Genomic DNA, 27,698 nt, shown 5'->3' on the forward strand with positions numbered 1-27,698 from the left:
TGCTATTAATATGAGTTTAATGCAAAACTGTGGAACATTTCAGGCAAAGCACTAACTCTTTCATGAATACACACTGGTGATGGACATTCTTCCCAAAAAGTTACACAGTGCATCTTTAAAAATGCAGCTTAATCCCTCAGCCTGACCCTGATCCTATCTCAAGATTACGAAAGATGGCTCCACCTTTAGTTTCACTTGTTGACATGCTCTGAGTAAAGTAGAAAGTTTAGTTGCAGCCAATAAGATTTAGTTTTGCATGTGGCTGTTGCTCGGGAAAACCAAAACCACAAATGTCTTATGAAAATATTTTCTTATTAACGCTCCGTTAAGTTTCAAACCTCAAATGTTCACAGAATAATCACTAAGGATCCCTGTAGACATGCATTACCCTGGACATAAAGCTGCAGGCTTGCATGAGAAGAAAACATGGATTTTTTTTGGTGTAACATGATTAAATGTTGCCAAATACAACACTGAGTCCTTAGAGCTCCGAACAATTATCTGTGCTGTTGTGGTCAGTGACACACAGGCTAATGCTGAGGGGGATGGGTCACCTGGGTACGCTAACTTGTGTTAACTGCCTCATTAGCGCTGGTGCGAGAATACTAACTCTGTTACACAAGCTTCTGTAGTCTGCTGGCAGCAAAAACCTGAAATATGTCCTTTGAATGTGTCCAGTACTTGCATCATTGCCGTGTCATTTCAAATTATTCCAAATATGTTTCTGTTTTAGTAGCCAATTGGATATCTTACCTTGCAATTATAATGTCTCCAGTTTGTTTATTTAAAGTTATATAAGTATTATATAGACATTTTTGTGTGCACTCAATTTTACAATTGTATGTATTTTTTAATAGTTTCATATGCAGCCACAACTGCCCTGGGTCAGACTAGGAATAGCTGTAATCACAGTAGTACTAGTGGCAGTAGAAGTACTAAGGTTTCTCATAGTAATAGTAGTACACCAGGGAGTGATGCAAACAGGGTTTCCACTCTTTTTCACTGACAAAATTTCAAAACGTTTTCATGACTTTTTCATTACCTAAAGTGAATTTTCCATGACTTTGCGGCACCTACATGTGTAGAATTGATTAGACTTTTAGGGCTAAATATGAAATGTTAACACTTTCCACTCACCTTATGGTTTGGTTTTATAGTTTTGTTTTTAACATTCAAAATACTGTCAATACATTTACTGTTGTCTCTTTTAAACAAAAGGTGCATATGTTCAGAAATAATCATAATAAAAATAACAGCCTAATGATAACTTAACGGAACTTGAATTTACAAAATTCCATGACTTTTCCAGGCCCGGAAAATAACATTTTCAATTTCCATGACTTTTCCAGTATTTCCAAGACTGTGGGAACCCTGTGCAAAATATAATTTGTATGGAACTGTAATATGATTGTATATTGGCATGAATGTAGTAAACAAGAGTACACAAAAACACTCTTGGATAAAGGTGTACTGTATAAATTTGTGGTCCAGGATCCACCACCTGCTTGTTTCCATGGAGATGTTACTGATGTGCTTGCAGTGTTCCACAGTATAGCACTTAACAAACATATGGCACAACCAAGCCAAGTTACAAGTGAGTTTTTTCAATGTATTTCGCAAAAACAAAAAAAGTTACACAGTGTAGCTTTAACTGTGAGTACATCTTTATATACTTCTGCTTACAAAAAAAAATCTTAACATAATTTGTAGCATGCCGGCTAAAGTTTTCCACACAGATAGATAGACCATGTTATCATAACCCTGCGGCTCACTGACTTCATATTTCAAATCTGTCAGCGTCATTGTTACCCCCTGCAGTGCGCATCAGCCATCTTGGAACATTGTGCTATCTTAACCCTCAGCCCGGTTCCATCCCATTACCATCTTGTCTTTATGAATGTTGGTTTCATTCCTAGCATTAATCTCCCTGTGCGCCATGCTAACATATTTCTCAACTCTTTTCACTGTATTGTACTGATGTTCAGAGGTACTAGAGTGGTTGTGTACTGTATATTGGCAGTACTGGTGGTCGGGTGGACTGATTTATATTTTTATCCAGAGGGACATCAGTCTGGTTCCCACTCCCTCAGTCACATCTCCTGCCAGAACCAAACATGATCGTTCAATCTTTGTGAAATAAAAGAGCTCATTGCACCAACCATTTGGATTAAAACGGCATTTCTTTCACCTCAAATTAACAGACTGTAGTGCAGTGCTCATGTATTCTGCAGAAATCAGTATTTGTTTATTTTTTTTCCTTCTTTTATCCACCTATGCACCTTATTTGTTTTGATATAGCAGGACCATGCAAGTCCCTGATTGTCAACTGGGAAATTCACCAGTGACCAGACTCACATTTTGATAAAATATTGAAGAAGTGTTTATTCTGGATCCCCGGCAAGTCTGGTGGTAAAGTAGTTAGCATTTTTATCTCACAACAAGAAGTTCCCAAGGTTTATTAGCTATGTTATTATTGCCTCTCCCTGGTGCGTTTCCTTTTATTGATCCTTTTTTTCAACCAAAAATACTAAATAGGTTAATTAGCTTGATAGCTCACTCCTGTCCAAGATCCTGGCTTTGTGAAACAAAACACATTGCTCCCAGTAGGTGTAGTAAGTACAGTCTTATCTACTGCATAGTTCTAGAAATACTTATAAATCAGTTCAGTGTACTCAAATCTGTTCACTAACTTACGACATACTTAACAGAATGATAGGCTGCTTTGAGGTTGTAAAAATTGATGATGTCATAATTTCAGATGGTGGGAAAAGGCCCAAATCTCCATGGGAGATCCACAATTTTTGGATGAAATATCTAAACCCAGCAAATGTCGAACCTTATCAGAAGCCTATTTGTAAAGGACTGGCTTTATAAACTTCCCATAATTAATCTTATGTCTTAATTTCATTTCAACCGACAAAGATACAGTTTCATGTGGATAGGCCCAGTAATGACAGAGATATTATCCATAAACCATGTTAACAAATCCGCAATTTGACAGTTAAACAGCAAATTACACCATAGAATTCTACAGAGGATTTTGCACCAGCTCAGGTTTAAACTAGGGAAATCCTTGAAAGTTGCATGTATTAAAGGCACTGTAATGGATTTTGTTATAACAACATGAAAAACTAATTTGCAGTGATCCAAAGTTGTTCCTCACACATTCAGAGCATCCTTTTTATTCACCACAGTGAGTTTATAGTCACTTCACAACAGAGCGGAGTAAAGCGTAGTTTTGCAATGACAGCTTTATAATTAGATGCAGACAGCACACATCAGACTTATTTGACCTCAAGAGTCGCTAATACTGTACTTCCACAGATCCAGAATCTCCCTGGAGACTTGCAAGCCAAATTCCAAGTTAGATTTGTGGAAAGGCAACCACACTCACAGTAAGAATTAATGCCTTTTAAGATATTTTTGAGCAATAAATTACATCTATAGTTGGATAAATGCAAGAGGGATGAGTTTAATTCCATACTGTGGACAATTTAAACCAAAGTATTAACATCTCCATGATTGCAGACCCTCTCCATAAAAGTTACACAGTGCACCTTTAACATCTTTTCCATATTTTACATGATCGTTTGCAGGCAGTGTTGTACAAACAGCAAGCCTATTTCACATTCAGAGCAGTGTTTGTGGTGCAGGGCAGTGAAGGACTCTCGGTGGGGCCACCACTCTCCTGCTGCATGAGACTATAATCAGAGAAACGTGGGGATTATGGCAAGGGCAAACTGGAACACAACCAAATGTGACATTTGTGGAGTTTAAAAGCAGTTCAGAAAAGGTAAAAGGTTCTGTCAGTACATGCAAAAAAGAGATTAAACCTTTAAAGGATTTTTTGCCTGGAACGTTCCATAGTATATAATTACACTTATCTATATCTGCGGAGAATGTCACAAGGTCAAATTTGTGGAGACGCAAGAGACTTTTTATCAGTAAAAACACTAATTCATTGAATGTAAGTTTCATGTACTGTGCAACAATCTAGGCAAAGCAATAATATCTCCATGGAGACAAGCACTAAACCTGCCATCTGTAATTAGATAAGCCGACCAACCCCTGTTGTATTCTCACATATAACCACAAGATGCTATCTACATTTCTGCAGTCTCATAGTGTGCCCGCTTTGCCGTGATAGAAGAACACCAAAGGGCCCAGGTGAGTCTGAACAAAGGCCAGGTAAGATGAGTTGTAATAAACTTACAGATGATATCTTTAAAATATTTTCTGTTGACTGATTTTACTCTACAGGAACTTGGGGTGTAACAACCAAAATATCATGATATTGTATTGTCAAAAGTCTCTCAATAATATCGTGGGCCATCACAATATATCGAATCACAAGTCTCTTTGCTTAAATTCATTGTTATGGTGCAGCAACAGCCAAAAAAAAAAAAAAAAAACAGAGGGAACTACATCAACCATGATCCTTTGCTGGGTTTTGGGGCAAACTACATGAATAAATAGCAGTTCTAAGCACTTTGAAGTCTTAGTTCTTTGAATTGAGTCTTGTCAAGGCATTTTAAGAGAAAAAAAGTATCTTATTCACAATTTTGTTAGCCTCCACAAAATATTGCAATAAATATTGTACCGTGAGATGTACAGTATATCGTGAAAATTGTACTGTGAGATTTGGATATCGTTACATCCCTAACAGGTACTATCTGGTAAAAGATCTTACATGTAATAAACATGTTTCTATATATCCAAGTACTTCTCTAAAGCCACAGTATGTAACTTTTTAGCCAAAGTAGCTTACAACAAAGACTAATTTTCTGGTGGTAGTCAGCGCAGAGAGTCTCATAATGTTTGAATTTTTATATACAAATCTGTTCTGTAGTTACTGGTGTTATATGCTGTCCCATCCTTCCAAATGTGGCTTTGAGATTTGTGAACAAATATTGAATAGCAATTTTTCTGACGAGCATTGCGAAAAACTGAAATTTGAACCAGCAGACTAATACAAGAATCTCATTTCAGAACGTGTTTGCACAGATCTAAACTACACGGTTCGCAGTTTTTATGCAGAAGAAGACTGCTGAGAAAATTATGGTACTTTGTGATATGCCAGATCCCGTCCGTTCAAACTGTTTTTGACTCGATTAATCTTGAAACCCTCAATCCAAATCTTTAAAACTCCTCACAGATTATCCACAAATCTTCCTTTCACCATCACTGTCACCTCTACTCGTAAACATGCAGTTGTGTTGACCTCATGTGACCCTCTGCTGTCTGCTGATTGGCCGGATTGTCATATACACCTCTGTATCTGTCGTCCTCTCCTCTCTATTTGTCATCATGTCTGTTTATCTCCCAGAACGTGTGCCTGGATCTTTGCCACTTGGCCCTCCATGAACCCCACTTTACAATGGCAGATTATTGGCAAAAACTTGTGTGGAGTGATTCAAAAACATTGAACTAAGCGAGCATGAGGTACTGGTTTCTTCTTACTGGTACATATTAGAATTGTGGAATACTTTGAAGTAGTAAAAGTTGAGAGATGTAAGAAGAGGCACGAGAATTTTATTTACCATCTGTAACCATGACTCTCAGGACATTGTGATAGTGTCGCCCATTTCAGTCTAGTCTCGCTTGGAGATTAGTTTGAAGATGCATGATACGATTTGATCTGGTTTATGGTTATTTAAATTTGGTAATGACTCACTGATTCTAATAAAACAAATACAGGCACAAACTAATAAAAAATGTTAAAAGTGCACTATGTAACTTTTTGGTTGGGAGTCCGTCACCTGCTTCACAGCACTACATTACATTTATTTAATGGCTTTGGAGTTCAAAAACACCTAGAAAAACAGGCGTCTGACTGTATGCAGGGTTGCCTCTCCACATATCTGACCTGTAACATGGTCCTGTTCAGTCTCCATGGTGATACAAACTCAAAGCAACAGCATCTCTGGAGTCAAGCATTTGGCAGACCCTTCACCAGAAAGGTTACACAATGTGAAGGTTCAAGTTTGTGAATTTTTAAACTGGAGTTTCTTTAAAAAAAACTTGATACTTCCAACATAAACATTGACATTCTACTTTAGTTTTTTAATAATGTACCTCATTAAATCATACGTTTGGTGTGCTGTTTTGTATCATTCATGCCTATGTGATTAATCTGGCATTCTCTGGTGCTGAGAACAATGTCAGAATCTGAAATGTAAAGTGGCAGAGTGGTTAGCTATATGAAAAACTGTTAAGAAGATTGTCCCTGGTTTATTTGGAATAGCCTTGCCACATGGTAATGCAGTGATCTCCAGTACAGGACCAGTACTGTTTAATGCCTGCACTGCTTGATGATCTTTAGATCACAAGCATCAAAAACAGTTTCTACTGAAATTAATATGGATCAGATTGAAAAAAATAATCTTACTCATCTTAAAAAAATGAATAACAGATCAGATGGTGGTCCAAAGGTATTACTCACCTACCTTATGCATTCTGAGCTTCCTATTTATTCAGTGTGGTTAAGTGTTGGTGGTTTATTCCTTCCTATTTATTTGGTGTGGTGGAGTGTTGGAGATGTGTGGAGACACTTTTTTAAAATATTCCATCCAGTCCTTCTGTTTGCAGAGGTCGCTGGTGCTAGACTAGTGCATGTCAATGTCTTACCCACTCCACAAAACACCTGAAGCAAATCTGTTATTACGCCAGACTGTCGATGTAAATGTCTGTGTTGATAGAATAATTGAAATAAAACTAATATTGCATTGCATTAATCGTTGCATGTTGAGGGATTATTTTCTCACCAGCAGTGGAATTTTACTTTGCCACTAAGACAGGTGCTAGGTGATATCAGTCCACCACTGCCAAGCTTTCTATCATGAAGTACAACTCGCTGCTGTTGCTCAGACAAATACTTCCATGCAAAGTTGGTTTTACTTCTAAAATTATTCTATCAACACAGACATTTACATCGACAGTCTGGAGTAATAATACATTTGCTTTGGGTGTTTTGTGGAGTGGGTAAGACTGTTTTTAGTGGCAGGCTAACTATGGCCATTGACATGCACTAGCCTAGCCCCAACGACCTCTGCAAATACAAGGACTGGAATATTTATATAAGTGTCTCCACACTTCTCCAACACACCGGCTAACTAGGAAATGAGGTCCTATGTCCAAAATTATGGACTGTCCCTTTAATGCTAATAACTAGCATGTCAACAGACAGCAAAATGATTTATAATTAGATGCAGATAGCACGCAGCAGACATGTTTTGACCTCAAGAACAGCTTATACAATATATCTATACTGGGGCAAGACACATTTTGCTCAAATATATGGAAATAAATGAGTACAAGATCTTTAATTTACAAGGCACTGTCCAACTTCTTTCAGAACTGTCTTTATTAATGATCCAATATGTTCTAGTGTAGACACAAATCCTTAAGGTGGCATTAATTTCTCTACTACTAAGTTTCCTACTCCCCACCCATACAATACACTAATCATTTACAACCCAGAAAAGAATCGCTGACAGGGCCACCAGCCAAATCTAAAAGCCACAGCGAAAGTGTAATTTAGCACAGGATTAAATGATTTATCAGTTTCAAAAGCTATTGTAGAAGGGGGAGGATCTTTGTTTGAGGCGACCTTTGTTTTTGGGCAAACAGATTTCAGCGCAACACAAAGGGAAGAGGGTGCAACAGCTGATGTAGAATGACTAAGAATGACGGGTGGGATTCTTCCTTGGTTCCTTGGTGAAGGGAGTGAATAGGCTATCCTCTTCTCTCTTGCAGGGCTGAGGACACAGGGACATTGGACAATTGGACAAGACAGTTGGGACAATGTCCAGCTCCACTCGTGTCCAACGGAGGACAGGGTTGGGACATGTGCTGCTGGTGATCATTGGAGTGACAGAATGGACGGTTTTATCTGCAGGGACGAGCTACAAGCAGAGTGTCCCCCGAGTCAAACTGAGCTATAAAGGTAAGAACTAAACAGTATTACTACAATTACTACTACTACTACTGCTGCTACTACTGTTACTTTTACTACTACTGCTGCTACTACTGTTACTATTACTACTATTGCTACTGCTACGACTATTGCTAATACTACTACTATTTTACTTCTTGTACTACTACTACTACATCTGCTACACTACTATTTTACTTCTTATGCTACTATTACTTTTACTACTACCCTTACTACACTGCTATTACTACTACTACTACTGCTTTTAGGCTACTACTACTGCTACTACCACTGCTATTACTACTACTATACTATTACTACATTTACTACTACTACTGCTGCTGCTGCTGCTATTAATACTACTACTATTTTACTTCTTATACTACTACTACTTTTACTACTACCCCTTCCACACTACTATTACTACTACCACTGCTAATAGGCTGCTACTACTACTACTAATAGGCTGCTACTACTACTGCTACTACCACTGCTATTACTACTACTATACTATTACTACATTTACTACTACTACTACTGCTGCTGTTGCTATTAATCCCACTACTATTTTACTTCTTATACTACTACTTTTACTACTACCGCTCCTACACTGCTACTACTACTGCTAATAGGCTCCTACTACTGCTACTACCACTGCTATTACTACTACTACTGCGTGTACTACTACTGCAACTACTACCACTGCTGCTACTACTACTGCTGCTGCTACTACTATTACTACTTCTACTATGATTACTACTACTGCTATGACTGCTATTACCATTACTGCTGCTACCACTACTCCTACTGCTTCTACTACTACTACTACTACTACTACTACTACTACTACTACTACTACTACTACTACTGCTTCTACTACTCTTACTACTAGTATTGCTACTATTACTACTGTTGCTACTACTCCTGCTACTTCTACTACTATTGCTACTACTACTACTACTATTTCTGTTGCTTGGTGTGAGTTCTATGATGTAGACTTACAGTACTTGTCACAGTTTTTTTTTTCACATTTTTTTCATTACTCCTCCATCAAATCCTAAGCCGTTGTATAAATTGAGTTCATATTCACTCTTCACTCAGTTTTGGTCTGTGGAGCTTGGCAAGCCACATGGTAAAGTCCTGTCATGCACAAGACAGGGCTGGGATAACATAAGTATTACTTCATCCCACTCCCTTTTGAGTAATCCTATAAATGTACATTCAAAGTGCATGAATCGAGTTTGCCCTTTGTTTTCATATTCTTCTCTATGTACTATATATAGATTGAAATGAATGAAAAATAATCCCTGACTAGATGTGCAAAATGAAAGACGTCATCATCATCGCTCAAATCTGCCACACTTTGGGTTAAAAGTGAAAACCATAGAAATGAATTTGACCAACAAAACAAAAACACACACATAAACAACTATTTTAATTTAATTTCCAAATATCAAAACTTTTGTCATGAAATTTACAAAGGCACAGCCGATATTGGACATGACAAACTGTAGAAGTACTTAAAAGTTTAAAACCCTTATGAGCTTCAAACCATGTTAGAATGTTGTTACCTCCTCAAAAACATACCAGAGTTGTGATTTAATCCATTCACACATACTTGAATAATCCTTTATTATTAGTCAAGCTCAAACTGCTCTGTTTCATCTTGTGATGTCATGAAGTAGTAGTTTTCAAGTTCACTTGTCAGCTCCTTTTACCTTTTGTTCAGTAAAGACTGGAAATTCCAGGGCAGAAATTATCCAAATGATTCTAGTGAAGGTGTATGGAGTTTAAAAACACAGTGGAGCACTTTCTGTATTACCACATGACATCACAAGGAGTATTTTGTGATATTAAACAATATTTTACATTTTATTCTTACACACTTCTTCAGTACTTTGATACAGATTTGACTGGTCACCGGTGAATCTCCTCGAGTTCAGATGGGTTTGGTTGACGGGTAGATTAGGGACATGCTTGGTCTGTGCATATCAAAACAAATATGACTGATTTTGAGGAAATAAGAAAGGACAAAATTTCACAAGGGACTGGAAAACACTGCAGAATTATAGAGTGTATCACCAAACTGTTAATCTGAGGTTAGAAATATGTAATTTTGTTTGTAAATTACAGGTGACAAATGAGCTCGTTTGTTTCACATATTTCACTGAAATAAATAAATCTCATTGTAGGAACATGCTTGGTTCTGGCCTGAGTTAACCTGTACTCCCCAACCAAATGCTATTCAAACAAATTCTACATATTTTAGAATCTGGTGCGCTGTGTGGACAGGCCTCACTGTGCACTATTTTCTTCATTATTGGGTCAGTCCTTGTTCATATTCATTGCAAAATGAAAAAGGAAAAAAGGAAGTCCAGACCCAAAGGATTTCTCCAAGTCCGGCAGCGCAGAGTGGCTGTTAACATGTTGTTAAATAAATAATACAATTTGGTGAATGAGATTTGCCTTACAGAAAGATCAGACTGTCTCGTAGGCTCTTGGCTATATGATTCCTAAGCCCTATTGAGTAATCTGCTGTTCTTGGCCAGACCTTTATGTGGGATTTTAGCAACGCATGGATCACTTCGAATACAGACAGCGCCGATGGCTGAGATATCCCATAATTCCAAAGCTCTTGTAACGTAGCACGCTAGCAGGTTTACTCAGTCTTCTCTGCATTAGCCAATCTCCCCTAAATCACCATCCCGGGGGTAAATTACTGCTCGTAGCTTTGAGTTGTAGTGGAAACAGTACTTCAAAGTCCCTATTTATCACCGCAAAGAAAGCATGCTAGCGTCGCGCTCCATAAAAATCCAATCCCCACTGTGAACCTAAAGAAAACTCACCCAGACTTCAATCTCCAAAACGGTTGCTTCTAAGACTCTGGAAATAGATGTACGTCCATGTTCTGGGTGTCCAACATAAATAGTATCAGTGTAATTAGCTAGCTATCATGAAGGCTGCAGACAGGGCTTACCCAGCAGGCCGTTCCACCAGGAGCAGAGGGTGAAATGATGGGGTTGTTTCACTGATAGAGGGCCAAAGGTTTTCTTAAACCTGCTCTTAAAGTTTAGAGCTGCCAAAGATAGTCGGAGTGAATGCAAACTCAGGTAAAAGCTAGAGTAAATCATAACCAGACAGTCCATTCACATGTATCACATATTTAGCTGCCACGAACTTTGAACGTAATTTAGATTTTATATTTGGCCAATGAAAGCTTACAGATGCACACAATGTCATGTTTTTGGTGCTGAGGTTATAGAGCAGGGTGTCAAACTCAAATTCACAGAGGCCAAAATTACAAACTGGGACCAAGTCTTGAGCCAAACTAAATATTTATTGAAAAATTTCAACAACATCTGCATGTTTTCTCTTCTTTCGAGATATGTAATATTAAACCTTTTCTTATCAAAATAAATGTTTAATAATAGTTTTGCTTAAACATTGAATCCAGAACAAGAATAATATAAAATAATAACTAAATTTTAAATAAATAATGTCTCTATAGCCTATCTGTAGCCGGCGGGCCAGCTCTAATATATATTTGATATGATCTCGCTGGCCAAATATAATTATATCGAGGGCCAAATGTGTTTGACATAGAGGTTATGCAGATAACACAGGATGACTAGACGTCCCTTTTTACCCGAAACAGTCCCAGTTTTGAGCCATATGTCCCTGTCTCAGCAGATTTATCCAAAACCAGTGATTTGTCCCAGTTTTATATAAGAAATGCCCCAGGTGTCTATTTTTGACCAATAAAGATAAGCATAAATTTCAATTTGTTACAGTAAAATACAAGAAAGCTGCCTAAAAATGACCAAAACACAAAGAAAATGTTAACTATACTGACTCACATGTTAGTCATGAACGGTTTCTGCTCAACAATTTTCCTTCATTACGTACTCGTTTCACAATTTTATTGTTTGTTTGTTGGTTATTACCAACCACCAAAAAACAGGGATGTCCCAGTTTTTTATTTGGAAATTCTGGTCACGCTAAGATAATATTATGACTTTCAAATTCTTAGAACATTACATGAGTGTCAATGGTGAATAATGACATTTTCTTCTATAAAGGCTCAAAGCACATATAAAGAGCTGCTACATCTTAGTAACACTTATAAAAGTGTCTGCTAAATGCTTAGTTTGTACTTGACATCTAAAGCAAAACAAAATAAATTGGAACAGTAGTAGAAAACCAGTTAAGAGTGAAACAACAGGAACAGCGCAGGACACACTCACATTTATCACTGATACAGCCTATGGGATCACACACAGTTGAACTGAACCTTTCTCTCTTAAACAACATGTTCCTGGGTTCGTGTGTTGAGGATATTTATTATTATGGGGCGAGGTTGAAGTGTCCTTTATCTCCCCCTCGTGCGCTAATAAGTTAGCTAAGCCCTGCACAACAATGGAACTACTTTCAGTTTCCATTTTGACGTAAATCTCCATGGACAAAAAAATGAGTCAACGAAAACAAAGAAACACATTTTGTCTGTTATTCTGCCCAAGTGTTCATAGTTCTGCCACTCTGTCAGAAAGTTGGGCATTTTTCAAATACAATGATGTCAGTGCATAACCTCTGTTGTTTTGCCTGCAGTGCAATTAGATGGAACTTGTTTATTGCTTGGTGTCTTTGTGGGTAACTGTGGCCATTTGAACCCTCCTTCATGCCACTTGTGCAAACTGAACTCAGATGAGATGGGTGACCATGTTGCAGTCCTGTGTAACCCTTCAAAGAAACAGTCTTATAACAATGTGGAAAAGTAAGTGTTGGCAGTTGTCTGTCTAAAAAGTATTTTTCAACATCTGCTGCTGAGTCCTCAGACACTAGACTGGGGTCATCACTCACACAGGTCACACTGATTTAAGACACTTTTGCACCATACATTAGGATCAGTGTGTGAAATCATAAGTAGGCCCAACGATTTTTAAAACTGAAATGAGTATCAAGTTTCAGTTCGAGTTTTATCTGGGTAGCATTTTCTCTGTATTTTCTGTCACCTATGACTTGTGAAGGAATGCAGGAGCGAGGGTTATGCAGTAATAAGGTCAGTAAATTGTACAGAATATATGCAATGTTGGTGCTGTGATGTCATCAAAATAAAAAAAGAAAGTTGTGGATACGCTGTAATTATGGAGACGCCTCAATGCTCGCTGTGTGTGGATGATGCGTGCCTTAGATAAAGTATCTCTGTGAATACTACTGAGACCAGCATGACAACAATAATTTGCCAATAACAATTTATCATCTCACCAGTGATATGACCATGGACTGTATAAAAAAGTGGATTAAGGGAAAGTGACATTTGGCTCCAGTCAAATGAAGCTCATGAGGCTTGCAGTTACAGGGGTGAATTTGGAGCCGAATTCCATACAATTTATTTACAGACAAATTGCCAAACTAAACACCAGGATCATGCAATATGATCATTTTAAGACCAAAATGATGAGACTCACAGCAGCAGTTACAGAGAGGGGTGATATTTTTTCAATGTAAAGTCAATTGGAAACATGGAGGAAGTCGATGGATTTGGACGCACCCCGATGTGCACTTCCTATTTGGAAAGTGGCGGCTAGCATGTCCATTTATATACTAGTATAGTCTGTAGATATGACCTGTACCTCATTCTTATGACCTGCCCAAAGTTACATTACAGTGAGGGGATTACATGCCACTCTCCTACCAATGGCTTTTGCTGGGAAGTATTTGCTGAAATTGGTGTATCGATCCTTTTGACAACCCTGAGGCTAAGTATTCATTTCTAACACATTTTTCACACATCCAGATGTACAATTGTAACAGCTCACCTTACCAGTCAGGATAGAACCATGATGTAACTCAATATTCCTCACAGTTTCCATCCTCATCTCTCAGACTTAAAAGCACTCTTCAGATGTGTCCTCTCCCCCGGCTCTTTGCAGCCTCCTGTCAACGTCTCACCATTTGTTCTAGAACACTCCCCTCCTCAAAAGACTTCTCAAACATCACATCAGCCCAACCTCACCCAGTGCAAGTGAAGACCCTGGGATCAAAGTCCGCCCGTGCCTGCAAGATGATCACTTACTGTTACTATCTTATGATTCTAATGATTTAAGAGCCCTCTTTGGAGATGCTTGACGGCAGATATGAGGGAATGTTTCAAATAACACGTGCACTGTGGTTCCAGAGATATGAGCAGCTAATGGTAAACATATGGAGATAAAGAAGTGTCATCGAAGTGAAGTTATCAGTTCTGTTAAAAGGTTATTGTTCATAATGTGTGTGCGGATGTGGACAATGTGCCTCATGTCAAAGATGATTTAAACTAGAGCTGATCCAGCTTTTTCAGTTCCGATTCTGATACTATGCCTTTAAGTGTCAGCTGATACTAACCGATACCAGAGCAGAGATTGAAAATAGCATTTATTTCAAGACAAAATAAAATAAGACAAAACTGTCCCAATGTGTTCTGTAGCTGTTATTTATAACTTAGGGCGCTACAGAACAACTTAGTATAAATAAAAGTTCAAATATTAGAAGACTTTCTGGGTGACTAATAGCCAGACTGGCACCACATAGTGCCTCTGCTCAATTTAATTTCTCTCCAGTGACTAGGTCAGGAATAGGAATACACTAGATGGTTTGCAGGAACCTCGGAATTTGTAGACCGTGCCAATCTGTGAAGAGCTGTGAAGCCAGCAATTACTTGGACACCACTGAGCGTTCCAGTGCATTACATATGTCTTGACCAAATAGCAGCGATTAGTGAAAAAAAAAATTCCCTGCCTATCGTTGAGCGAACAAACCCTAATGCTGCGAGGTCACACACACAAAGTGAAACCGGCTGATGAATCAGGCTAGATGACTACGGCCATTAAACGTCTTATTAGACTGATTTATATGCTCAACCAGGCTATTGGTTGGAAGCTGAGATCCGGTCCAGCAAGTTTTGAAATATCAGTGCTGATATTCGATACCAGTATCAGTATTAGCGCATCCCTAATCTAGACTACCTAAAGTTTTAAAGGGGCTATAATACAATTTGACTTTGAATTTGAGTTTTCTTATTCTCAGTTTATGGACAGGCCATGAACCAGAGCCTCTAGAATTCCCTCCCTCTGCTGCACAGGCTGCACTAGCACTGACTAATAATTGGGTGTAGGTGCTGGGGTAGTGATGATTCAGTTCAGAGAGAGGTTTAAAATTTCAGGTTTAAAATAACTGGATTTCAGCACTGGAACTGGCAACCCAAATGAGAAAATGCTAGGCTCATTCTGCTTCCTGTCCATCATGTCCAGTTTTTTTGTAATTAAGTATAAATTTTCATCAGCATAACACCTGTTAGCAGCAAAAGCAATATTTGATTTGAAAATGTTTTTCTGGAGGCACAGTTTGGTCAAGTTTATGAAACTACAATCTCATACAATTCTTATTAACTCAGAATGTTAGCCTCAAAATGAAACTGCTCTGTGCTTTCTGCATCTAATTATAAAGCATTTTTATCATCCACAAACCAAGTAAGGCTGAATCCATGTCAGTAGTTGTTATGACAGCAGAACATCTTTCTGGCTTCAAAAAGATGTGATTAATTAGAATGCTGGAATGCGTTAAGAGAATAAGGATAACTTTGGACTGCCGCAAACTGTTTAACATAAACTAATTCTGTTTTTGACGTTTATAACATCAGGCACAGATACTTTAAATAATCTGATCCTAAACCTGGACAATGCACTTTTTCCTCAGAATTTTGTATTTTCCAAACAAAAGTGAGTGTATTTTGAAATCTTGCTGGCACTTTCCACTCTGCAAATTCGTTTCAGACAGATGACGTTATGGCTTGTCTGAGCAGATATTTGACATTTTCAGAGTGTGGGGGGTGAACAATGCAGTGCTTGGAAAAAAGGAGTGCTCACAGCCACCAACAGCTATACAATATATTATCTTACTGATGGCTAGTTCTGCTGGGATTTGAACCTACATCTGTAAGATCTTGGGCTTATAGAAATTGAATGTAACAATGTAGTTTTTGCTTTCATGATTGTGTTCGTAACAACAAACAAGTGATATCTCCAAGTCAATCCACAATTCAGATCTGTAGAGGTTACCATGAAGAAAGCTAGTACTCGTAATTATCGGATTAGGAGACAAACCAAAAAATTTACATGGTACACAAGGATTAGAGAAACTCATTTAGCAAAGACTATAAACACTCTTCTCACTCACTGCTTTTTCATCTTGGACTTTTCAACACTAACAACACCAAATAAATAATGAAGGATTTTTATGTCTGAAGCCCTTCCAATCCAGTCGCCACTGTGACTGGGGGAACAAGGATCAATTCATAATTTGTTTTTGATGTATCTACTTAGTGTTGTCACAATACTGACAGTCAAATTTAATTTCAATAATTAGAACATGATTAGTATCTAATTTTGAATACTTTTGACAAGTTTTATGTTGGGGATCTGTCACATGCATGTCTCATGAAATGTCACATGGGTTTTGCTTATTAAATTCAATTTTTTTTAATAGTGTACAGACGGTATTGAGAAACTTGCATATATTAAAGTGCCTATACTTGGTTTTGAGTTCTAACCCTGCCCACTTAGTCCTTTCTGCCAGGTTGTTTGCATATTGTTTTCTATCTCCGTCTATGATAAACGTTTTTACTGAAAATGCACCATGACTGAGGCTACGTTTATATGATGACGGTCTCAACAGAAGACCCAAAAGTGGCATCGCGTGATGTGTGGTGTGTGACGTAAACACGTACGCTATGTGAGCAAATCTGACCAGAGTTTTGCATCTTGGGCAGTGTAGACAGAAATGCTACGGCGGAGTGTATTCAACTTATCCACTCTGGAGGGTGGCTTCAGATTTTTGCATTTTTAAGCCCCCAAAACGCCATCACCATCTAAACAAAAGGCACTTCTGATAAAATATTTTGGCGTTTTTACCTGCAAGTGTAAAGAGCCGTGAAAATCTGGGATAGTAGTTTCCCATGATTCATTTAGTTTCTCATGATTCTTAGTAACAATGTGTCTGTTAGGACAAAAAAGGTGACCCTCTCAGTAGCTTTTGTATTAGTTATTACCTGAGAAAATGCTTTATGAAATGAATGGATTTGATTTCACAATCTAATTTATTTATTTTTTTATTTAGCAGCTTTTACCAATAGTGATGGGACTTTTGGCTCATTAATGGGATCTGTATCTTTTAGCTGTATTCATTTCAAAGAGCTGCTCAAAAGACTGACTCTATTTTATGCAATACAATAGTAACAATTTAAAATTAAAATTAATTTTTTTAAAAATTAAATGAAAAAATGAAACTAGAAAGAAAAGCATTTAGTTCTTTTAAGAAATGAGATCCGATTCCAGCTGTTCACTTTGAAGGTGCACAATGTAACTTTTCTGGTGGAGGATCATCTGTTAGCTTGATTCATCAGCCAGTTTCGCTTTGTGGAAACTGTAACATTAGAATTTGTTCGCTCAATGGAAGGTGGGAACTTTTCTTATTGATCCAATTGCTTCTAGTTGGTCTATGGAGACAAGCAGGGGGTGAAACTATAAGCAAAGTTAATGGTCAGATCTGTGGAGAGGTAACCCCGCCAACAGTAAAAATGCATGCTTTTCAACATATTTTGAGCTATACAAATTACCAGTTAAATAAATTGCATAATAGATAAGTTCAGTGCCATTCTGTAGGACATTCTCATCTAAGGAAAAGCATCTCCAAGCAACCACCAGGCCATGTACCAGAAAAGTTACATTGTGCACCTTTAAGGAACGTTAATGCATTAATTTTGCCGAACCAGCCGTGGGCTCTGAGCATTCGCGGGTTCTGGTTCAAGGGTCTTTCTCATTCTTCTCCGTCCAAATAGAGGTGTCCAGTGCAGTCTCGCTTACATAATGCTAATACAAGGTATTTGCGAAAGTCCGGAAGATTTCGTGATATGATCCCACTCATAACTCAGTGAAATATGATTGACTCAGACAACTGTCAATCTCAAACTTCATTCCAGCCACCGAAGACCCTGCAGGTGTTTCTTTAGTTCAGTGCTGCAGGTGGAGTCACTGATTTACCCAGATATCATTGGAAGAAAAATTGTGATTGGTCCATTTCCATTTCATTATATTAACCCTTTGTTTCCCAAGAAATATCAGTCCAAGTTTATAACAATGATCTAGAAATTATTACTAGTAGTGTTTATTACACACTGCATAAAAAATATTGACAACATATATTAGTAGTACAAAAATTCATTCAATAATTATTTTCTTGAGCCTTCAGAATACCTTGAAGGCTCTGAGGGTTCCACTGTGAAAGAAATGCTGTTTGCACAACAAATGTATGGCTCTTTCATTTACATTTCCAATAAAAGTGCACTATACGCCACTTTTTAATTCATTCATTAGTTTTGCGTATCAAATGTGATTAATTGCAATTGTTCGCACTCGAACTCATGCGATTAATATTTTTTTTATTTTTGCTCAGCCTTAGGTAAAATATACCAACATTTCTGATACAACTTTACAATTCGAAGGATATCCCACAGTTCACTTCATCTGACACGGAGCCCTGGCCTAGTTCATCTCTGGGACTTTAGATCATTGTTCGTTTGACGTCTTCCTTCATAATCAACCTCCTCTGAAGCCCCCGTTCTTTTCAATGGACCCTTAGCGCTCCGTGTTTACCGAACAGATTAGCGTTAGCCGGGAGCTAGCAGGCTAATCTCCGGGCTATGTGTGCGTGATGTATGAGTGAGGGGCATTAGCCGGGGTCGGGGGGCAGAAGTTCAAATATTGGCGCTCGCTAACCTCTTCACACCAAAAGGGTAATCTCAATGTCAATCCTTTCAAAGCTACCCCAACACACCCCTCCTACTCTCCCTCTTTTTCTACTCCTCCTTTCCAACCCTCTCCTCTTATCTTCTCCCCCTCTTCCCCGTCTTCTTCTCCTCCTCTTGCCTTCCTCATTTCCTCCTCTCACCTACTACCCACTCCGCCTCTCCCAAACTCCTCCTGTCCCCCTCCTCCTCCTCTTCTCCCTCACCCCTCCTCCTCCCCCAAACACACACACACACACACACACACACACACTGAGCTGTTGTTTACAAAGAGCATAACGCGAGAGACATAGAAGGAAATCATGAACACAAACCTGCAATTTCCTCATAACACTTGGATCAAGGGCAGTGGAGGGAAAAGGCGCCGTTTACCTCATAGGCGGATCTGTGAGGTGGAGGTTAGGAATGAAACAAGTTTGTTTTTAATGCACGCTTCTGAGCAGAAAGATTATATCATTTGCTGTGACAGTACTTGTGGTAAATATGATTTTATAATATATATTTACATCAGTTAAAGGCTCTGTACCTGATTTTTACTGTCTTAAAAAGATGAAAGACAGCAGAGAACAGAGCAGAGTAATGCTGTCAACAACTAGCATGCTAACATACACTTCGTGGTTACAGGACAATAACATTTTTTTAAATTAAATGCAGACAGTACACAACTGACTCATTTTGGCCTCAAGAGATGCTTATACAATATTTATGTTGCCTGGAATCGAAAACATACACTTCTCAGTACTTTACAAAGATACAAGTCTCCCTATTTTCAGATGGGCGTGATCCACCAGAAAAATTACACAGGGAGAAAATCCATCCATCCATTTTCTTCCGCTTATCCGGGGCCGGGTCTAAGCAGGGACTCCCAGACTTCCTTCACCTCACACACTTCCTCCAGCTCCCCCCAAGGCATTCCCAGGCCACCCGAGGCTGGGGGAGAAAATGTATCAAGCAAATGTGTCATATTTTATTTGTGAAATAATAACTATCATGTAAATTAGGAGAGCTTTGGTCCTTGTTTAGGGCATTGTAGTTTTCAAATTAGCACTGCTTTTTTGGCTCAAAGGGGATGAAGAGTAGAGAGAGACATTCAATCTCCTGACACTGAGACTGGCAAGTTGCCCAGCATGTTGCAGGCTATAGACCCATGCAGACAGTTTTGGAAGACAGAGTACGAGAGTTCCACTAGGGAGCATGACTTGGGACATTTCTTGTTTTATGTACAAGTATCCCTGTTATCTCGGTTTGCCAAACAACAAGCAGCAATGATTTATTTCTCATTTCTCACATTTTTGCCTAATTTTGTCATTGTGTTATTGCTTTTAGCTTGAAATATACTGACAACTCCCTACCGCAGGCATTGAATGGGGGCCAAAAGTGTCAAAAATTACATCCACCTATCTCCTCTCCTCTATTTACTTTGGCACGCACTGGCCCCATGGGAAATACTTCTTGGGAAAACTCTGGCAGATGATTGACAGCATAATAAGGATGTCAACATTAAAAGACATGAATGTTGTTGTGAGTAGTTAAGGTACCAGACCGCACAAGATTAGTCATCTTTAAATCAAGATACAACAAGAACTGTGCACTTAAAATATTATCCATTATTACCAAAACATCTTTAACATGCACGATAATTAGTCACATTGTTTGTTCTTTGATGTTGCAAGTGGGAAGGAATTGGAAAAAAAAAAGGTGAATTGAAAAGATATTAAATAATGCACGTTACTATGTAGACTCTGGCAGGTAGAAATATTGGCAAAGAAGAACGGGGATTAAAACGATTCAGGTCGGGTAACATTAGAACCAAAATATTTTCCGTGAAAGCTCAATTTTCCTTGGCAACAACTTCAAAACATGCATAGTGCAGTCATTTTCTAGTACAGATAATTAATGATATAATAGTCAAAACATAATTTTCAAAAACTCACTTTTACCTTAACCCACAGGTGGACGACACATAAAATTTGTTCTCATTCTCAGTATATGGAGCCCCTTTTTACAATATATCTGTACTGGGGCAAAACTAATTTTACTTGGCTGCATGAAAAAAAAAAAAAAACCTTGCTCACATCCTTTTTTCTTCTTTGTGTTGCAGACCTGGTGCAGGCTGGCAGTGTCTCCATGATCCTGGGGCCTTCAGATGGACTCCACTCCCATACACTGCTGCTCGACGAGGAAAGGGGCCGACTGCTGCTAGGGGCCCGTGATCACATCTACCTGCTGGACCCTGACAATCCAGACAAAGCTCCCAGGAAGGTACACCTCGCTTAGAGTGCACCCGCTAAATCTGCTGTATCAGAGTGGTTTGGTTTTGGTGTGACACTGTCAGGGTCACAGCCACTGACTTTGAAGCGGCATACACGAGATCATGAGTATTTATTTACTCATTTATTAAATTGTATGACTCTTATTTGACCCTTTGGCCTTCCTACTTGTTTCCATAGACATGTTGCTCCTGTAGCTATAATCTTCTATCCAGGCTGGTGCCACCTAGTGCCTCTGCTCAATTTCATTTCTCTTCAGCAACTAGGTCAGGAATCGGAATACACTAGACGGTTTGCAAGAACCCCAGAAGCGCGAGTCCGGGCAACGATTCCTGAGATCGAGTATTTAAAGCTGGAACAAAGTGTTTGATGAATTGTATCAAGGGGAAAGACATTATTGCCCTTCTTCCGGATTTGGGAAAAGCTTAATATACCAGATAGCTCCGTTAGCGGCGCATTACATACGTCACGACCAAATAGCAGCGACTGGTTAAATTAAAAAAAAGTACCCACCTACTGTTGAACGAACAAATTCTAATGTTGCGAGGTCAGACATTTTCCACAAAGTGAAACTCGCTGATGAATCAGGGTAACAAACAGATGTTCGTCCACCAGAAAAGTTACATTGTGCACCTTCAAAGTGAACAGCTGGAATCAGATCTCATTTCTTAAAAGAACTAAATGCTTTTCTTTCTAGTTTCTGTTATCATTATTTTTTTTATTAATTTTAATTTTAAATTGTTACTATTGTAGTGCATAAGATAGAGCCAGTCTTTTGAGCAGCTCTTTGAAATGAATACAGCCAAAAGATTCAGATCCCATTAAAGAGCCAAAAGTCCCATCACTATTGGTAAAAGCTGCTAAATAAGAAAAAAATGAGATTGTAAAATCAAATCCATTCATTTCATAAAGCATTTTCTCAGGTAATAACTAATAAAAAAGCTACTGAGAGAGTCACCTTTTTTGGTCCTAACAGACACATTGTTACTAAGAATCATGGGAAACTAAATGCCAGCTACTATCCCGGATTTTCACGGCTCTTTACACGAGAACACTTGCATGTAAAAACGCCAACATATTTTATCAGAAGTGCCTTTCGTTTAGATGGTGATGGCGTTTTGGGGGCTTAAAAACGCAAAAATCTGAACCGCAAAGTGATGAATCTTTGACAACATGCTTTTACGTTTCTATTTCCATGGAATCATACAGACCACCTCCACAAGGTTACATACTGTGCATTTAAGGGAAAAGGCATGTGGTGGGCTCCGGTAAAATAAACTCCACACCATGGCCCACACACAATGATTTTTTAATGTTAGGGAAAAAAACCAAAGTGTTCTTCTCTCACTTTAACTCTGTGTGAAGTTATGTGTATGTGAGTGATGGGCAGGGCGAGGTAAATTAATCAAAAGATCAAAAGAATTAGTCATGTCTAATCGTCAAAGACATGGTCTGAGTTTTTGATACGAGAGCTGTACAGCCAATCCTCTGTCAGTAAAAGCATGTGGTTTGGAGTTCAAACTCTGGACTAAATTATACGGATTAAAAGACTGTATTGTTTATGCTCATGAAATAAATACTAAGAGGCATTTTATTTTTGTTTTTGAAAAGGAAACCAAAACAAACTGAAATTCAAGATCAATCAATATGAGCAAAAAGAAAACATTATACTTTTTTTTTTTTACTAAATCACCCAGCCCTCTTGATTGGTGTTCAGAAAGGCCTGTGGCACAGACTGACAGCCATATTTCCACCTGTCAGCCCCAGGGCAGATGTGGTTACTGTAGCTAACCCAAAAGACCTATTATGAATCATTATCATCAGAGCAATGGCTGAGAATAGTGCAAATTTCAAGGAAAAGTTTTGGCAAAGAGTAACTAGCTGGAGGCTTAGTGTTTTAGGCTAGTGGGAAATTGATGTAGCCTAAACAAAGATAACCCCACTGTAGCACCTTAGCAAATAGCTGGAGCATTACCCTACTGTGCATGTTTAAAGGTCCTATATTACACAAAATTTACTCTAGAGTGTTTTCTGTTTGAGAGAAGAACTCTATTTGCAACTAAATATGCAAAATGTGTGGGTTAAACATGTTTGAATGAAACAAAACACAGCTCCAGGTTTGTTTTTGATGAGAATGATGGGAAATAGGATAATATGGGCCCTTTAAAGTTAAAGGGGAAAGCAGACATCCCTGGAGCACACCCAGCTTGACAACTTAATAGAACTTATATCAACACGCTTGTCCACACATTTGTATAGCCTTAAAAAGCCCTAAATACATCACCAGCAATTGAATAACTCTAAAAGAATTTACATAACCGCAAATAGAGGAAACAGAAAGGTGTTTCATATTGTTGCTGAAATATGTATAGGTCTCTAAAGTCCCCCACACCCCACTTCACAGTGATGTTCCTGGAGGAAGTTCAAGTCACGACATCTCCCCAGACCAACTCATAACCTGTGCTATTCACCGGCTGTAGATCACATTTGACACAACACCTCCACCTGCGCTACACCGGCCATCCTGATTGGATGATTTGGAGTGGAATGCACATGATGGTTATAGGTCACAGATCAATCAAAGGCAAATGCAGTGTGTGCTGATTCTATTATAGTCTAGTTTAGAAGATAAATAAGTCACAGAAAAGCATAGAGCATCCAGGGATTTTTAAATAACATCCAACCAACTTCAAAATAACTCACTAAGACCAAAAACATTATTTATTTCAAGAAGGTTCTTTTGAGAATAAAAAAGTATACTTGAAAAACTTTAGTTGCATTGGGTTATTCTTCACGTACCTTATGCATTCAGAGCATCCTAATTATTTGCTCTGATAAATTTAATGAGCGTTTTCACAACTTTCAGAGACCAGTCACAGGAATGCTAATAACAACTAGCATGCTAGCACACACTTCCTGATTATACAACAATAAACACTTTACAAGTAGATGCAGATAATGCATAGCAAACTTATTTTTTACCTCAAGAGCTGCTTATAGAAAATGTGTGTACTGAATGAGGCAAGACAAATTTATACCTTGAAGATACAAGCCCTTCATGTATAAGCAAACAGACCCAGCATGACAAATACTATACAAAGTTAAGTAAATAAACACTTTACATATTTAAGGAAATAAACTTGAACAATACGTAACTTTAGTCAGAGCAGCCCTAGATGATGTCACGTAGTATGTAGTACTTGAAATTACTGTGGCCCATGGACACAGCACACACTTTGTCACTGTTCTTGAACAAAAAGCTTGAAGAGCTTGAAGTTTGAACAGTAGGGAATGCTATTAAAACACCATATACATTTAGTAGAAAAAAGGTTAGCTATTTAGTGTTCAGTTGCACTTATGAAGTTACACTAAAGCAGTTCTCTGGAGAAAGCTGAACATAAATGTTGGCGTGTCAGAGTATGTTTTATATGTAAAGTGTAACCAGAAGTAGAAGTAAAAACAATGCTTTGATAAAACCACTCTCAGAAGTTCCTCTAAAGTAAGTGTAAGTCCTCCAGCCCTCTCCACTGCAGACAGGCCCAGTGCGGTGGGAGCAGAGCCACATGTGAAGTGTGTGTGCAGCTGAGCCTGATGCACTGCTGTTTATGTGATCTCTATCTGCTTGTTTAAATGTTCAGAATGTTGCCTTTCCTCCTCTCCACTGATCCTGATGCCTCCCAGATAAGGGCCGTTCACACTCATTTGGGACCAGGACTGACCCACACACCGGGCTTAGACACAACCTAATGTTTAGTGGAGCTGCTTACTTGGCGAGATTATCAGGGGTTTTCTACAGGATAGTTTGTTGTGTGTTGTGCTTAAGAGTCTGGAGAAGGCAGGTGTAGAGAGTAGCGTGCATGTTTATGAAATATACTACATCGTTAATGGCCTTATCCTCAGTTTGGGAATTGAGAAAATGGTCTGGGAATCTAACTCGTAACTTAAAGCTGTCTTTGTTTTAGTTTTGGTGTTGTAATAATTTTAGCAAGACAAAATAAAATTATTGTTATCGTCTTAGCTGCTGTGAACATTTGACCTTCTGAAATTACACTGAAATGATGATGAATGGAGTGAAACAGAAGCCATTCCTGAAGAAAAGCATCACCCCATGACATGACGTTGTGGGACAGAGCTTTTCGAGCTTTCCAAGTTTACACAAACAGATGTGAATGAAACAAACATTACACTACAAGTTTGTAACATAGTGAAAATCTTTAAGAAGTCAGTTCAGCCTTGTATGGACACTTTAAGTTCCTCATACATTTAGGGTTGTTAAAAGTAATGAAAATCAAATACTAATCCATACTAAAACTAGGTACTCATTGGAGCAAGTATCAATACTGAAAACTCACATTCAATGGACAGAAATGAACCTTTCCTGAATAGATTTAGAATGATCTTGAGCTGTATCAGAACAAGTATAAGAGCACATAGACTAGTATACGACCATGGACCACTATGGAATTTACTGTGGCGACTGAGGGATTACACAGATATAAACCCAGATGGTACTATAAAAAAAAAAGTTATTTTATTATTACCATGGTATCGAATCAGTATTGAATTCGAGTCTATTTCTTAGTATCGAAATTGAGTTTGAAACTTTAGTATCATGACAACACTACTTTATATGAACCCTTGAAGTACCTCATACATACAGTCCCGCAAACAACATACCCTTGTGTGTACTTTTTCCAGTTCACCGTTCCCCCTCCTGACCACAGCCTTGTAAGCTGCAGCTGTTTGTATCTGATGATTTCTCCATGGGACCCTGTCTGATCCTGTTCACAGACTGTTCACTGTACTTTACCGGCACTTTGAGCAGTGTTTCTGTTTGATTTGCTCCTCGGCATGTGTTAGTTATGAATCCTAAAGAGAATCGTGTGTGTACGGGGCTCCGCTGACCCATGGTTGAGTTTGGCGATGGCTCTCCTTAGCGGGCTTTAGGTGGAAGTAATGCAGTAAGACCGTAAGCCTGTTATCACACATGTATGAGCATGATCAGTGTAAGGGTAAGGGCTACTATACATTTTTTAGCTATGTGTATGCTTGTCTGTTACAATATTGACTTATGGTTCAGTGAATCTGAAAGGAACTGTATATTTTGGGCCTCAGTATTTAATATATGCACCTTTATTGAGGTTAGTGGAACTTTTCTTTTTGTACTTTTTTTGTAGTAAAAGGGGCACTGTGTAACTTTTCTGGTAGAGTGGTCACCTGCTTGTCTCCATGGAGCAATTCAAGAATGATAGATGTGTTTAATGCCATACTGTGGAGCATTTCAGGGAAAGCAACTCCATGGTGACAAGCTGGTGACAAACCGTAAAACGGAAATGTTAGAGCACATTTACTGTTCGAGTTGTAGGGGGTTAATTTATTAACATCTATGGAAAATGTACTTATATTGAATTTTTGGGGCTTTCTACCATTTTATAACAAACAAGCAACTAAAAACAACTTTGTATAAATAAGCTTTCAAACATTATGAGGCATCCTATAGGCCTACATCAGCCTTCTTAGCATTCGTATTAGTCTTATTACGTCAAATTAAAATGTTCATTAATATTACACAAGATTAAAATGGTTTATGTTTTCAGATCCATTGGCCAGCCTCCAGGGAGCGTGTCGACATGTGCAGACAGGCTGGCAAAAACCCAAATGTAAGTGTGAAAAGTTTTGATAGTTCTTGACATGCATTCCATTAGCAAAGGTAGGGGGAAAAAAAAAACACAAAATTTAGATTAAGTGACATTATTTTTATTTCAGCTGGAATGTGCCAACTTTGTTCGGGTTCTGCACAACTACAACCACACACACCTGTACACCTGCGGGACTGGGGCCTTCCATCCCATCTGTGCCTACCTCCGCATCACTGGAAATACACAGGTAAAGATCATTAAAGGCATGGTACCTGATTTTTACTGTCTGAAAAAAACAAAAAAAACAAAAAACTTGAACAACAGATCTAATTTAGTTTCAACACTTTGCAGTGATCCAAAGTAGGAAGAAGTTTTATAATTAAAACAGAGTGGTCTTAATTTTACCATAAACTGTATAAAGAAGTGAACTAAAAGAGTGTGACGTTGCCCATATTGGAGCCAGTTCCTATATTAGGAATAGAAATTGATTAGCAAACAAAATAGCAGAATTAAAACATCAGAACGGACTACATGAAGACATTTAGAGTAGGTTGGTGTTAAGACCAAAATGAGGAGCCTGACAGTAGCAGTTAGGGAGACAGTGGCAACGTTTTCTCAATACAAAAGTGAATTGGAGCTGGAGTCAATGGACTTGCAGTTCCTATTTGGAACACAGTGGCTAACCGGTTAGCTATTTCCATTTACAGTCTAAGATCTGCTTTTATGTACTGGAACAAAACAAAATGTACTTTTGTTAAGACTGTTTGCCATAATATGAACTGAATATTCCAATATCAAATCAGCACAATAAAAATAAATACATATATAAGTAAATAAATACATTTTTAAATCTGTTTTGAAATACTTTTGACCCATAGACTAGTGTCTTGCTTACACAATATGTTATCCGTGTCTGTCTCTCAGGACGGGGAGTTCCAGCTGCTGTCTGACACAGAGGAATCAGGCAGGCTCAAGTGTCCCTTTGACCCTGTACAGCCCTTCACCTCAGTACTCACAGG

At 38.4% G+C, this 27,698-nt stretch overlaps 1 protein-coding gene across 1 annotated transcript in view; it reads left to right on the forward strand.

The window, feature by feature from the left end:
• The first annotated feature begins 7,803 nt into the window (after positions 1-7,803).
• sema3d (sema domain, immunoglobulin domain (Ig), short basic domain, secreted, (semaphorin) 3D) overlaps positions 7,804-27,698 on the forward strand; it is a 61,648-nt gene continuing 41,753 nt past the window's right edge. Inside the window, exons 1-5 of the mRNA XM_020934719.2 lie at positions 7,804-7,945; positions 20,872-21,032; positions 26,638-26,700; positions 26,807-26,926; positions 27,604-27,697. Coding sequence (XP_020790378.2) covers positions 7,804-7,945; positions 20,872-21,032; positions 26,638-26,700; positions 26,807-26,926; positions 27,604-27,697 — 580 coding nt within the window. The remainder of the gene's footprint in view (positions 7,946-20,871; positions 21,033-26,637; positions 26,701-26,806; positions 26,927-27,603; position 27,698) is intronic.

The sequence above is a fragment of the Boleophthalmus pectinirostris genome, unplaced genomic scaffold (assembly GCF_026225935.1).
Source record: "Boleophthalmus pectinirostris isolate CB_2022bp ecotype Guang Dong unplaced genomic scaffold, ASM2622593v1 HiC_scaffold_2, whole genome shotgun sequence".
NCBI classification, from domain to species: domain Eukaryota; kingdom Metazoa; phylum Chordata; class Actinopteri; order Gobiiformes; family Gobiidae; genus Boleophthalmus; species Boleophthalmus pectinirostris.